The following is a 14,632-nucleotide window of genomic DNA, read 5'->3' as shown; positions in this document are numbered from 1 at the left end:
CTTATTTGAATATTTAATAAGATTAAGAATCATATTACTTGAACTGATGTCGTTCACTACACTTTTTCTTCAGGCGCACTATAGCTTGTAGCTTATGCACCACTAAACTCCCATAACACACACACTTTTTCTTACCACTGTTTAGACTATTAACAATCAGTTACAGTTCTATTTGAGAGGGTTTTTTTTCTTTCTTCTGTCATTATGGTTATGCTATGCTTTATGAGTTTGAATATTAAGAAAAATACTAGAAAAGAATCAATTAATGGAAACATCAGTGGTATAATGTACAGCTAAAGCATATTCTTACTAACTCTTGACAAGGTGTGTCATTTTCATAAAATTTCTTCATAACATGAGATCGTTTGAATATTAAAAAAAAAAAAAAAAAAAAAAAAAAGAGAGAAGAAATGGTTATGTTGATATTTTACACACTGATTATTTAAGTATTGTGAAAATTTTAGCTATTTTTCTGCTGCACAGTAAACATATTAGCATGTTCTACATCTGAATTAAATCTATTTAGATGTAATTCACATAATAAAGAAACGTGTAATTGCATATTTCTGTCATTGTGAGAAGTTTTACTGTGTTTAGACAACTACAGAAGTCATATTTCACATACCCACTGCTTTTGCTTTGTTTCCTCTACTGCAATTATTTTTTCAAAATCTGAATGGTGCTGAATTTCTTCTAGACTTTGCTTTTTATCTGCTTCCAGACTAGCACGCATTTCCATTTGAATCAGATCTAAAAATAACAGGTGGATATTAACAAACAGCAGAAAAAATCAAACTAAGACTGAAATATACAGTTTTGAAAGGGTTTTAGTATTAGAAAAACAGAGGAAAATAATAATAACATTAAGCTGCACTATGCAGACAGAGGCTTATTCCCTCTATTCTACTGTAATCACATTTCTTTTTTCACAGTTACTGTTGTTCATTTTATAAATTGAAGAACTGTAAATGTTACAGTTCTGCAATACATGACATTATTTGAATAATTTTACCAGTTTCAGTTTCTGAATAGTTTCATAATTTTATGCATTTTCGAATAGTTTTACATTTCTAATATACAAATGTCTGAATAGTTTTATAAGTTTTGATTTAATATAAGTAAATTAATATTTAATATAACCAAAAGCAAAAAGAAGCACGCCAGCAAAAAATGACATAATTAAAAAAAATGTGTGTGAAGATATTTTAATGCCATGCACTACTTGATGGACATGGGCTAAAAAGAATTCACTTGAATATAAGTGACATTGAGAAAGCCAAAGAAGATGCTTTCTTGTGTAGCAAATCAAACACAATGAGAAAGTGAAGTTTAATCAGGAGAAATTTGTATCTCTGTATATGAGTTTGAATATTAAGGAAAAGACTAGAAAAGAATCAATTAATGGAAACATCAGCGGCATAATGTACAGCTAAAGCATACTCCTACCAACTCTTGACAAGGTGTGTGTCATTTTCATAAAATCCCAAAGCATGCATGAATAAAAAGATGACCATTTGATAATCTAGAAATAGATTTAAACTGTTCATTTTGTAATTTCATCCTTTACTTTACTTTAAACATTATTATGGATATAACAGGAATCTTTTTTTTTTTCACTTCCAAATATATATTTTTAAAAAAAAAATGTTAATGAAAGCACCTGCTGGTGTCCTTTGTGTAGAGTATGCTCATTTATGTATCTCTCTTCAAGCTTATAACTCAAATAAGCAAAAAATGGTGAATTGAATGTGCCATTCAGTACCGTTGAAATAATGCCAAGAAATAGTACAGAACTGAATATCACTTTAAATATTATTCTTTATTTTAACAACATAATAGATAAATGAAGCCAGCAATGGATACAAGTACAAACTGAAAACTAAACAAAGTCTAAACAAGTTCATGTTCATCTTTCCAAATCAGCAGCCATGAAATTTTGGAAAAAAAAAAAAAAAAAAAAGTAAAAAAAAACATCCACCTTTAAAATTCTTATAATGCGGTCAATTTTAAAATTTCTTGCTAGAATTATTTTTTTCTTGTCAATTCAATACGTTGCTCTGAAAACTTTAAAACAGAATAACAGCAGGAATGACTCAAGGAATGCTAGCAGGGTTTTTTTTTTTTCTAAATTAAGTGCTGACTTGCAGGTGTGCATATGGATCTTGATATACTACCCTTTAGAAGCTTATATGGCTGCACATATGAATATTTAAGATATAATTTTTTTCCTCTTATCATTAACATTATGACTACTGTGACATTAATAAAACCATTTTCATCATTACTACATACTTGCATTTTTTAGAGTAACAGAAGGTTGTACATTGCATCATAATTATAACATCTCTTGTCATTATTGACATCATGATTGTAATACACTAATGACATTAAGAGTAGTTAATGCTGAAAGAAAGTCACCAGTTACGGTTAAATTTGAGTGTCTGCAATTCTGCCCAGACACGAGAGGAGGGAGGCGCCTCCATAGTCAGGTGGGTAGGAGGAGCAGCAGTGCGTAGCACACGCTTCTTGATTAGACCGGGGTTCGAGCCCACAACCACCAAATACGGAGGATGCGGAAAAGGTCAGGGAATGACCACTGCATATCTCCCGGAGCAATATGGCCTTAGTTGCTAATGCTCCTAAAAACCAAACAACCAACCAATGATAGGAGGGAGTATATGATGAGAACCTTGTCACCCTTGGCCCTGGAGAGATTGTGCTAGGCTCACGGGGTAGAATTTTTCTCAGCATGTCTGTGCTAGTTAACAGGAGAGACTGCTTCTACAGGAATGGGATAAACTTAAATAGAAAAGGTGCAAGAATATTTGCTGATGCTATCGAGGCAATGTTAGGTGGATCGGAAAACTGCTAGCTTGGGAGGATACTCAGACTAATAGATTAACAATAGCCACAGGAAGAGGTGAAAGTGATTCTTGCACTGTTTCTACTGGAATGAGCAGAAGTCTAGAAAGCATGGTGCCGAGGATTTCAAGGACTGCTGGGTGTCATCTTGGAACAAGTAAATACATGGTGTATTAGCATAGGAGCATGTTATAGGTCAAATGACTCTGATGAGAACAACAAACAAATGTACAGAGAAATAGAGTGGTCCAGTAAATCAGAATGGGGATTTTACTTTCCAGATATTGACTGGAACTTGTGTGTGTTGGTCACTTGCAGATTAGCAAGTTTTTGTGGCAACTGGGCTAGCCGGGTGGGTAAAGTGCCTGCCTGGCAACCCAAAGGTCGCAGGTTCGAATCCCGCCTCGGGCTTGAATCAGAGTTGTTGTTATTTGGTTTTTAGGAGCATTAGCAACTAAGGCCATATTGCTCCGGTGCGGTGGTCATTCCCTGACCTTTCCGCATACTCCGTATTTGGTGGTGACGGGCTCGAACCCGGGTCTAATCAAGAAGCGTGTGCTACGCACTGCTGCTCCTTCCCACCTGGCTACGGAGGCGCCTTTGAATCAGAGTAAAATGCAAAAACTTTGGGAGGTGCATTATGGCCACAGAAGCCGATGCACCAACAACTAACAAAAAAAAAAAAAAAAAGTTTTTTGTGATTTATTCAATGCCTGTAGTCTAGAGCAGCATGTTAGAGAAGCGACAAGAGGAAGCAGTACTCTTGATCTGATTATCAGCAGCAATTCTTTGTACTTTAAGTGATTACGTTAATTGCAGTTCAGTGGACTGCAGTCACATATAATTGACACATTCATTGTCAAAATAATTAATTAATTGTTGATTCTTCTGAGCTAGTAGTCATGCCAGAGTATAAACAAAACTATGTTTGTCTGCATCATTTAACCAACCTTTTATTTGACTAACTTTCCCACCAATGGCACGTTGTTTCAATTTATCAAAAACATGTTTATGGGGATGATATCAAAATCTTATTAAAGTATAAACATATTATGCCAAAATTATTATTTTCTTAATGTTTTTTTGTGAATATTTCATAATTGTAAATTATACCATACAGAATAACAATGTGTTGGAAAGTTCTTATAAAACTGCATAAAGCTTTCTGAGACCATCTTGACTTCTATGGCTCCAATAAAAAAAATATATAAAGCATAATTTCATCTGCAAAAAATCCAAAGGACAGAGTTTCAATAGCTACTAAATCACAGCTCTGGATTGCAGAGTTGTTGGGTTATGACAACCTGGATTCCCGACTTGGGTAATTACCAAGTTAGGAACTGAAGAGCTAAAGAAAGAAAGCAGTGTAAATTTATTGCTAAATACCCCCCCCCAACAAGACAGCATGTTTTTTGATGGAAAATCTAATCAGAATGAAATAACTGTCATAAAGAACTGCATGTGAATTTCTCTGAATAGTGTAATAAAGCTTCAAAGATGGGACACATGGTACTGTCAATGACACACACACACAAATTACTGCCAGTAAGAATAAAGATGTAATTATACTACTTGTAAAATAATAATAAGAGAAGTTTACTTCAATATAATATGTAGAACACTTCCATATGATATTCTCCAGCAATTAAAACAAAAAAATCGAAAATCTTACATTATAGTAAAAAATAATTAAAAATCAATCTAACGCAATTAAAAATTAAATAAATTAATTAAAAGAAATTTAACAAAAAAATTGCAAAACGACTTTCCTTCTTTGAAGCTGACAACACTTTTCAACCGTATGTGGTGATCACAGGAACGAAAATTATTGAATAGGGGTGAGCATAAAACTTAAATAGGGATTATTTGTCTTTGTGCATGCACGTAAAAGAACACAAATCAGAAATTAGAAATGCACGGCAAACATTAGCCTATGGCAGATATAAGTTAATCTGTAATCAGGTCACAAAGGAGGTTCGGCAGGCGAAGGCAGATTACGAGAAATCCTTGGCAAAAGATGCTAAGAAAAACAGCAAGGATTTCTTTATTATATAAACTCTAAAAGGAAGGGGATGAATCTGATTGGTCCACTTGACATCGATGGTTCGACTGTTGATGATCCTGCTCAGATAGCAAACAAACTGAATGTATTTTGCAGCTACATTCACACGTGAGGAATTATTAAGGTTTGAAAATGGCAGAAGGTTATCAAATTGTAGCAGGGTGCTTAATGATCTTGTAATAACTGAGAGCAAAGTGGAAGAGAAATTGTTGAAGTTAAACGTAAGAAAAGCACCTGGGGTGGATGGGATCTATCCAGTTATATTAAAGGAGGTGGCAAGGCAACTAAGCAAACCCTTAGCCATAATTATGAGAGCATCCTTGGACTCAGGGGAGGTTCCCACAGACTGGAGATGTGCAAATGTATCCCCAATTCACAAAGGGGGATCGAAGGGTGACACGAGTAATTACAGACCAGTTAGTTTAACTTCTGTTCCGGGTAAAATAATGGAGTCGCTGGTTAAAGATGCATTGCAGGATCATCTAGACAAGACTGCAGCAATAATTCAGACACAGCATGGGTTTGTTAAGGGAAAGTCTTGTCTGACAAATTTGATAGGATATTATGATGTGGTTACAAAGGAACTGGATGCAAAAAACAATTTTGATATCATATATTTGGATTTCAGGAAAGCTTTTGACACTGTTGCGCATGGAAGACTATTGTACAAATTGGAGCAGAATGGTATTAAGGGTAAGTTGCTACAATGGATAAAAGGATGGTTAAGTGCGAGAAGACAGAGGGTGGTAATCAATGGGTGCTGCTCTTCTTGGACTAATGTTATTAGTGGAGTCCCACAGGGTTCGGTGTTAGGTCCACTGTTGTTTTGTATATTTATCAATGATATTGATGAAGGTATATCAGGCTTAATGTCGAAGTTTGCAGATGATACAAAGGTTGGCAGGGTTGTTAATGACAGTAATGGCAGTCTGCTACTGCAACAGGATCTAGATAATTTGGGCAGATGGGCTAAGAAGTGGCAACTGAAGTTTAACCTTGACAAATGCAAAGTACTGCATATGGGTAGAAATAACCCCAGAGAAACGTACCAACTGTGTGGCACTACACTTAAGGTGGTAGAAAATGAAAAAGACCTGGGAGTAATTGTGCAGTCAGATATGAAGTTCTCTGAGCAATGCAGACAGGCTGCCAGGGCAGGTCATGGGGTTTTGTCAATGATATATAGGAATTTTGCTAGCAGGGAAAAGGAGGTGATTATCCCTCTGTATAAGGCAATGGTCAGGCCACGCCTTGAGTACTGCGTACAGGTCTGGAGACCTCATTTTAGGAAGGATGTGGATTTACTTGAGCGGGTACAGAGAAGGGCAACAAGATTGGTTAGGGGAATGAAGGGATCCTCTTACCAAGAGAGGCTTAAGTTCTGCAAATTGCAGTGGCTGGAGACTAGGCACCTGTGCGGTGATCTGATTGAGGTATATAAGGCCTTGAACGGATTGAGCACGCTGAATTCTGATGGGATCCTTCCACTTGTTCAGATTACGAACCTAAGGGGGCATAAATTCAAATTAAGAAAAGACAGATGTAGAATAGATGTGCGGAAATTTGCCTTTAGCCAGCGGGTGGTTAATTGTTGGAACAAACTTCCATCTGTCGTTGTGGAAGTTGATAGGTTGAATAAATTTAAGGAGGAACTGGACAGGCATTTGGAGGGAATGGTGTGATTTTTTTTTTTTTTTTTTTTGGCTGATAAGTATGGGCTTGGCAAACCCAGGGTCCTGAGCTGGATATCATCATTCTTCTCTTTCTTGGTGATACCTTTCTCTCTCTCTCTCTCTCTCTCTCTCTCTCACACACACACACACACACACACACACACACACACACACACACACACACACACACACACACACACAGTGGGGTAACTCGGGAATTTTTTTTTTTTGGCTGGTGCAGCATAAGCCTCAGGCTTCCTTGTACCATATGGCTAATAATAATAATAATCACAGATTACATGAAAAAAAAAAATTATTAGACAAATATTAAAGGAAAATTAATTCTAAAAATGGCCAGTTTACTTCTTTATTAAAATTTTTGTTGTCAATCTTCTGCTTTGCTCAATAACTGAGCAATGATTACGGAGGAAAGATTTGACGTAACGATACAGATCAATGGTTTCCATTTAGATGTATGGTCATCATAATCTGCAACGTGTTTAATTGTCAACATTATTCATTCATTTATTCACACAATATTATTCATTATGCTGAAAGCTCTCTCAGCTTTAGTACTGCTAATTGCAATGGTTTCAAAGATATTTCTGGCTTTCTTATTTGAAAAGGCAATTTCACTCAACTTTATAGATAAACTGTCTTTGACAAAATCTCTAAAATCATTAATTTTTATTTCACATTTTATCAGAAAACTTAAATTTCTTATTAAGTTGTTACCATCTTGCCACCGAGATGAAAGTTCTTTCATATTTCACAATTTCTGGTAGCATATGTTTAAAATTTTTTTCAATGGTATCATTATTTTCTTTATTTAGTTTAAAACCACTCTCCGTTGCATTATATACTTTAAGGATAAAACAATGTATTTAATAACTTGACACAATGTAATTTTTAAAATGTTTTCTTACTTTTCATTTTGATTCCTTCAAATTCTTTCCACTTCAACGTGCTCTCAATTTTAGTTTCATAATTTCCTTCAGAATTTTTCAAATTAGCAATAGCATTGATAGTTAGAATAATTAATTTATCTGCTTTTACCATAGTGAATCTGTAAAACTTCTGAAAGGTAAGAGAGCTCCTGCAGGATGTCAATCATTAGTGCTAAATCGTTAATAAATTCCAGATTAAAAGTCGGTTTAATAAATAATCCCGAATATTTAATGTCTGACTGAAAATGTTTGCACAAAGTGGGATAATTCCTCCAACCCTAAATTGCCATCCGCAAGCTACAAGCGGGCGGCAATTTAGGGTTGGAGGACATTGCTACTGTCACTAGTTCTTTGAATACTGTACAAAATGTCAGAATCACACGAATATTCAGCTATTGTGACCATATAAACTTAGATAGGAGAAATTCAATGGAAGCCATGGGTCACTCACTTCTCCAAAAAACATATACCTGTTTGTCAGAGTAAAGGGGAACCACAACACAGGTTGCCCAGAGGCTGTTATCTGTGTTGGGAATCTTCTTAATCATCTAACTGGATATGGAAAGTATACTGACCAGCATGATTTCTCGGTATGTGACTGCTTAGGTTTTACGGACACTACTAACATGAAACAGTAATCCCTTTCACCCTTAATTCACCCTTTCTAATTGCCTAAAGGCCAGAGGTGAGAACAATGCATACAAAGTTGTCTCTCGTAATCCGTCCATTATATGGAAATTTTCTTCATTCAACGGAAACTATTTTAAATGTAATTACAAAGGGGAATTCAAAAAAATTTGCCATAAAGACGTTGGTTAAACAGAGGTCTGACTGTAATTAAATCAAAAATGAAGCAATTTTAAAAAATATAACTGATTGATTGCACCATTAAAATACAGGAGATGGGGCCCCCGTTTGCCCCACCACAGTTTCGGCTCTAGATACTCAATAATTTCATTCAGGATTTAATCTGTAAAATAAATGATCGTCTCAACAATGGGCTCTCGCGAGCCCACCACTGGCCTTATGGCATAGCCATACAGAAGACAGAGCAGGAACACACAATGGCCAGATATCAGATTTTATAGCCACCTCATCCTTTCAAGTGATAAATCAACCTAATAACTTACCAACTTTTAGTAGTACCATGTGGGAGAATGACACTGATGTTACTCTTGCCACCAATTCAGTAGCTTATAAAATCACAGACTGGTGTGTCCAGGCAGTCTGGACCACCACATCAGATCATAGAGCCATCACCTTCAACCTAAACAGGCCATTACAAATAACTCAATACTCTTTGTTGGATATCAAAAGGTATAACCTTAAAAAGGCAAACTGGCAGATTTTCGAAGAACATACAGCAGCTGAGCTGCAAAAACAGGAAAATGAGTGGTCTAGATCAGGCAACTGTAGCCTGGACGAGCAAGCACTGACTACGACAGACATTTTAATAAAAACAGCAAACCTGTCTATCCCACAGAAAAAAACCAAGGAAGCAGGTAGTCTCCTGGTGGTGCCTTGAACTGACCATACTCAGCAAAAGGGTGCACCAGGCGAGGAGAAATTTCCAAAGAGCCAGAACATTTTGGCCATAAGGTGGATGCACTGAGAGATTCTTATAGAACTCTCAGAATCAGTATACAGCCCTCATAAGAGACAAGAAAAAGGAATGCTGGAGGCACTTGGTGGAAACTACTGGAAACAATAACCCTTGGGGAGTTGTCTATAGAATAGTGACCAACCAGATGCCAAGAGGAGATGTCTTAGAAACTACTGTCAAACCAGATGGAACCCCAACACTGTGTTGGGCGGATTCTGTAAATAGCATCCTAGACAGTATTATTCAGACTGAAACTGGGGATCATTCCCCCACCCAGCTAGACATTATAAAATAAAACACTGAATATGACAATGCCAATAATGAACCGCTGTTTAGTTTACTGTACAATACCTAGAAACAGCACTATCTAAAACTAAAAACAATAAATGCCCAAGTTTTGACCTCTTAGAGATTGAGATTATCAAAAAATTAGCAGAAATAGCACCAGACAAATTAACAGCGCTATATAATAACTGCATGACAGAAGGTATATTCCCAAATATATGGAAAAAAGCTGTGTTAAGACTAATTCTAAAACGCCCCGAGAAACCCCTTACCGATCCCAAATGATATAGACCAATAGCCCTATATCTTGTACTAGGGAAAATATACAAAAGACTAATGCATAGCAGATTAGCACAATACTAAACAGAAGCAGGTTTACATTCCAATAACCAGTATGGATTTAAGCAGGGCAACTCTACAGAGGATGCCATACACTACCTACTGACAACAGTTAAAAACTCAGAGAAGAAATATATGCTGGCAATCTCTATTGACTTTGCTGGGGCATTTGACTCACTCTGGTGGTCTAGTGTCCTAAGGAGGCTATGCCAGGCAAATGCCCCACAAAACCTCTATAAGATAATAAACAGCTACCTTACAGACAGAAGTGTCTCAGTATGCACAAGGTTTCAGGCATTGGCACACCCTGTGAATAAAGGCTGCCTGCAGGTTTCAATCTTTGGCCCTTTCTTCTGGAACATTGTTCTGGATGAATTTCTGGCCATGGATCTGGGCCCTGTGGAAAGACTGGACTTTGCAGACGACATGACTTTCCTTGTAAAAGGCAACTCACGAGTGGTTGTAGAGCAAAGATCAAATGTTGCCCTCTTGAAGCTGCAGGAATGGGCGCAAATGCACATGCTCAAAATATCGCCTGACAAAACCAAACAAATAGTTCTAAAAGGCAATTTGGACAAAAGACGTCCACAAATCAAAATTAACACAACCACTATAAAAATGGTAACAGAACTAAAATATCTTGAAGTAGTCTTCGATTAAAATTAACTTTTTATCCCCATTTGACCTACTTGGCGAAGAAAGTGAGAAATTATGCAGGTATGATTGCCAGGATCAGTCAGGCAGACTGGAGCTCCCTTCCCCCCCCCCCTGCCTCCCCCATACTTCGCCTAGTGGGACTTGTCCCCACTGACATCTTTGGGGATGCCTACTCTATCGTCCCCACCCTTCTACTTGTTTCCCCCAGTCTTCAGTCTCCTCCCCACTGTAACTAAACCGACCGCGTAAGCCCCTAACAATGCCGCCAATTTCTAATCAACGTCTAAAAATTAACAGCTTTCTCATAAACCTCTTTTGGCCTTTCCGAATTTGGACTATCTAGCAGCCGGCCTGCGAACACAGTTTTAGAGCTGTACCCTCAAAATGTAAGGAAGAGTGAATCTTGCCATGATGTCTATGATGTTCATCATAACCTCAAAAGACATCGATCATACTGCATGATGGAAGAGGTGGCGGGTTGCCAGAGCGTTGCCCTTGAGATTAAACATGGATTCCACCCCTTCAAGCTTTCAATAAGGAAAGTGGTAGTATTGCACCAGTTGATGAGAGTCATCTACCACCTAGTATTGTCTGATAATATAGAGGGGGCGGCATTTCTCTGTGTGGTATGGGTGCCACACCTCAGTTCCTGCTTATATTGATACAGCACTAGTAGGTGCAGTATTTCTGGACTTGCACATATGGGGTTATAGCCAGGAGTTATTCTACTAATTCCTACTATCAGAAATGTTCAAGCAGAGGATTTAGTTGATGCAGAATGATGAGAGTTTGCTGAAACCCAGAAATTCAGTCCGGTTGACTTGAGTAATATCTGAATATCAGTTTCATCATCATCAGTGTTTTAGACACCCAGGTGGCAAGCCCTTGACATACATGAGCGAATGTCTGTGACAGCCTCTCACATAATGATTGCCTTTTTATTAATGAAATAATTATTTAACACAATTTTTATTTGAAAATATCAGAATGCAGAAAATTTATACATGACATAAAATAAAATAGTCCAAAGTGTTAAATGTTCCATATTGTTTTTTTCTTTTAGTAAAGTTCACAAAAAAAAAAAAATATATATATATATATATATATATATATATATATATATATATATATATATATATAGACAATAGACCAATATAAAAAGTAAAGTGGTCTGCACGAACCAAAAACCAAAACCAAGGGCACTTGTAAGATCACTGAGTGTAATGGTTCAATGGTGATATTAAATTGCTTAATTCGCTGTTCACTGCTGACGTGAAATGTATAAATTGATGTAGTGGCCAATAGGTGTAGAGAAATTGAGCCATTACTTGCATGTTGGCTGGCAGGTGTTCACCTTGGACATCTGGTTGACGAAGTTTACTAGAAGGGCCACTGATATTTCTGTATTCTTGGGGATGTGCTATTAATTTCCCTATTGAAGTAGGAAAATAGTTCCAGGTCCAGCAAGAAAATATTGGGAAGGTCAGCTGATCATTAAGAATAATGGAAGTCTTTTATTAGGATTTTAAAACTTAGGAAGGGCAAAAGTGGGTCAGTATTTCCAGAAATCTCACCATCTATCATCATGTTACACTTTTCTACATAGCAAGGAAGCACAGCAGACATTATGCTAATTGTTCATGTACTGATGCAGAGAATGAGAGCATAGTGAAACTGTATATTTTACTGCAAGCAATCATTCGGGCAGCACAACATTCATCACAGAGAAACTAATCTACATGCTCCTAGGCAGTTTTCCATGTTCATATTATTCTTTACTGTAAATTCCTAATAACAACGTCAGTTTTATATCAGTTGTTGTTATCAATACCAGAACACTACTAATTGTATTGAGAAATGCATTATTCTGTAATACAGTATATTAGTCCAAAGATAGTGTTAAATTATTAAATATCCAACAGCATTATTTTACAGGTAAGGCATAGCTCAGTTTGTATGTAGCCTTGAACCCTTACTGTAAGTAATGCACTATGCACTTTAAAAAGCACTGCTCCAATGGAGAGGTATACAGTCAGTCCTCATATAGCACAACAGTTGTGTTCCTAGAAACCCTCGTGCAATGCAAAATCATGCAATATAAACAACATGCCCTATGGGAAAAATAGGGTTAGTTGCCGACCACCCAAGATTGAACACACATTTGTAACAAAAACATTACCAAACACAATAAATTATCGTAATAAAATACGTAAGTATTTTATTACGACTATTATGTAATAAGATATTGCTAATGCTTTTGCTTCTATCATAAGCAAACTTGTTTTTTGTTTCATTTTCTATCCAAACAGATGACAGCCGTTCCATCTCTTCCAATTCTTTGTGTCTTGATCTAATGGATTTTAATTACACTTTGAGTTGTTCCTGCTATGAAAGTTGTTTTTATGCATCTTTCTAATTCTCGGTATTGCCTCATTTAGGCCTGTAGTTCGTGCAATATCACATGGTCTTTCATTTTGCTCAAAGCGTTTCACAATTTCATATTTTTTCTCTATCGACAGAGGCGGACTGGCCATAAGCCTTACCGGAGAAACCCCGGTGGGCCGGAGGCCAGTGTGATTTTGGCCATAAACCATAGTATGAGGCCACAACAAATTTTCCCAGGTAAGAATTTTTGACCCAGTCTGCCTCTATTTATCGATATTGCTTTTCTTTTTCTCTCTGAATCTGCAGTGTCTTCACCAGGACGCTTCCTTTTCACACCTTTTAAGTATTTTACTCATTTTTAGGGAATAAAGCACAATTACAAAATGAGAAGGCATGCTTGATACACATAAACAAAGCTGTGTGCATGTAGCAACTGAATAAACAACACCGTAAAGGCGAGATACACTATTAACACCGCATTTTACTGAAGAACATTTCTGGGGGTTACTACCATAAAACAATAAAAACAATTTCCAGTTGCATTTCTGCCAGTGGAATCTGTTATAAACTGGTAGTAAACTCGATCTAATTGCATTTGCGATAATACTGATAGCTGGAATTGTGTGGGTTTTTACATTATTATGGTGAAATGTGTTCCCCTTTCACTGATATAAAAAAACATAAGTACGTTTTCAGAATCTTCTCTTCATTCCTATTGTGTTGCATTCAGTTGGGGTGATTCCCCATTCGACTGCCATTTCTTGTAGACACAAAGACGAATCGTGCATAAGTGAATTCGGCTCGTGTTATATAAGATATCGTTCCCCTATTTATAAATCGTGTATGATCGAATTCGTGTAGTGTAAACACGTGTTATACGAGGACTAACTGTATTGCTATTTATAAATGTCTGTATTTTCCGCCTCCGTAGCCAGGTGGGAAGGAGCAGCAGTGCATAGCACATGCTTCGTGATTAGACCGGTGTTCGAGCCAGTCACCACCAAATACGGAGGATGTGGAAAGGTCAGGAAATGACCACCGCATATTCCCGGAGCAATATGGCCTTAGTTGCTAATGCTCCTAAAAGCCAAATAACAAACAACTGTATTTTCCATACCACAATTCTAACCCTTTTGTTTTTTTGAGTATAATCAATGTGGAAGTAAGTACTATGAGTGAATGATGATCCTATGATGAGAAATACCAGCAATACGTGAGATTAGCATTAGTAGAGGCATATGATGCAAGAAAGAAAGCTTATATAGTATCAGCCAAAAAAAAAAAAACCTTCCCATTTCACCCATTCATTCACTCCAAATTTTTGTCTAGTTCTGCCTTGAATTTATTTAAGTTGTCAACTTCCACAATGACAGATGGAAGTTTGTTTCAGCAATCAAACACCCGCTGGTTACAGGCAAATTTCGGCACATCAATTCTACAACTGTCTTTCCTCAATTTGAATTTATGTCTCCTCAGGCATTTAATCTGGGCAAAAGGAAGAATCCCATCAGCATTTATCTTGCACAAACCATCTAAGGCCTTACACCCCTCAATCAGATCACCTCGCAAGTGGCTAGTCTCCAGACACTGCAATTTTCAGAACTTAACCATTAAGAGCAACCCTACATTCCATTCACCAATCCCGTTGCCCTTTTCTGTACTCATTCAAGCAGCTCTACATCCTTCCTAAAATGAGGCCTCCAGACCTGTATACAGTACTCAAGTTGTTGCCTGACCATTGCCTTATACAAGGGGATAATCACCTCGTTACTCCTGCTATCAGAATTCCTCTATATCATTGACAATACACCATGAGTTA

The 14,632-nt window shown here is 37.0% G+C and overlaps 1 protein-coding gene across 3 annotated transcripts in view; it reads right to left on the bottom strand.

The window, feature by feature from the left end:
* Window positions 1–14,632, bottom strand: part of LOC150085473 (uncharacterized) — a 620,530-nt gene that overhangs the window by 133,051 nt on the left and 472,847 nt on the right. For all 3 annotated transcript variants that reach the window (XM_090374054.1, XM_090374052.1, XM_090374053.1), the window contains exon 18: window positions 626–750. In XM_090374054.1, the coding sequence (XP_090230180.1) occupies window positions 626–750 (125 nt within the window). The remainder of the gene's footprint in view (window positions 1–625; window positions 751–14,632) is intronic.

The sequence above is a fragment of the Mastigoproctus giganteus genome, chromosome 5, assembly GCF_048544385.1.
Source record: "Mastigoproctus giganteus isolate SK-2022 chromosome 5, ASM4854438v1, whole genome shotgun sequence".
NCBI lineage: Eukaryota > Metazoa > Arthropoda > Arachnida > Uropygi > Thelyphonidae > Mastigoproctus > Mastigoproctus giganteus.
The sequence above is the reverse complement of the archived record's forward strand: the minus strand, read 5'-3'. Positions and strand labels throughout refer to the sequence as shown.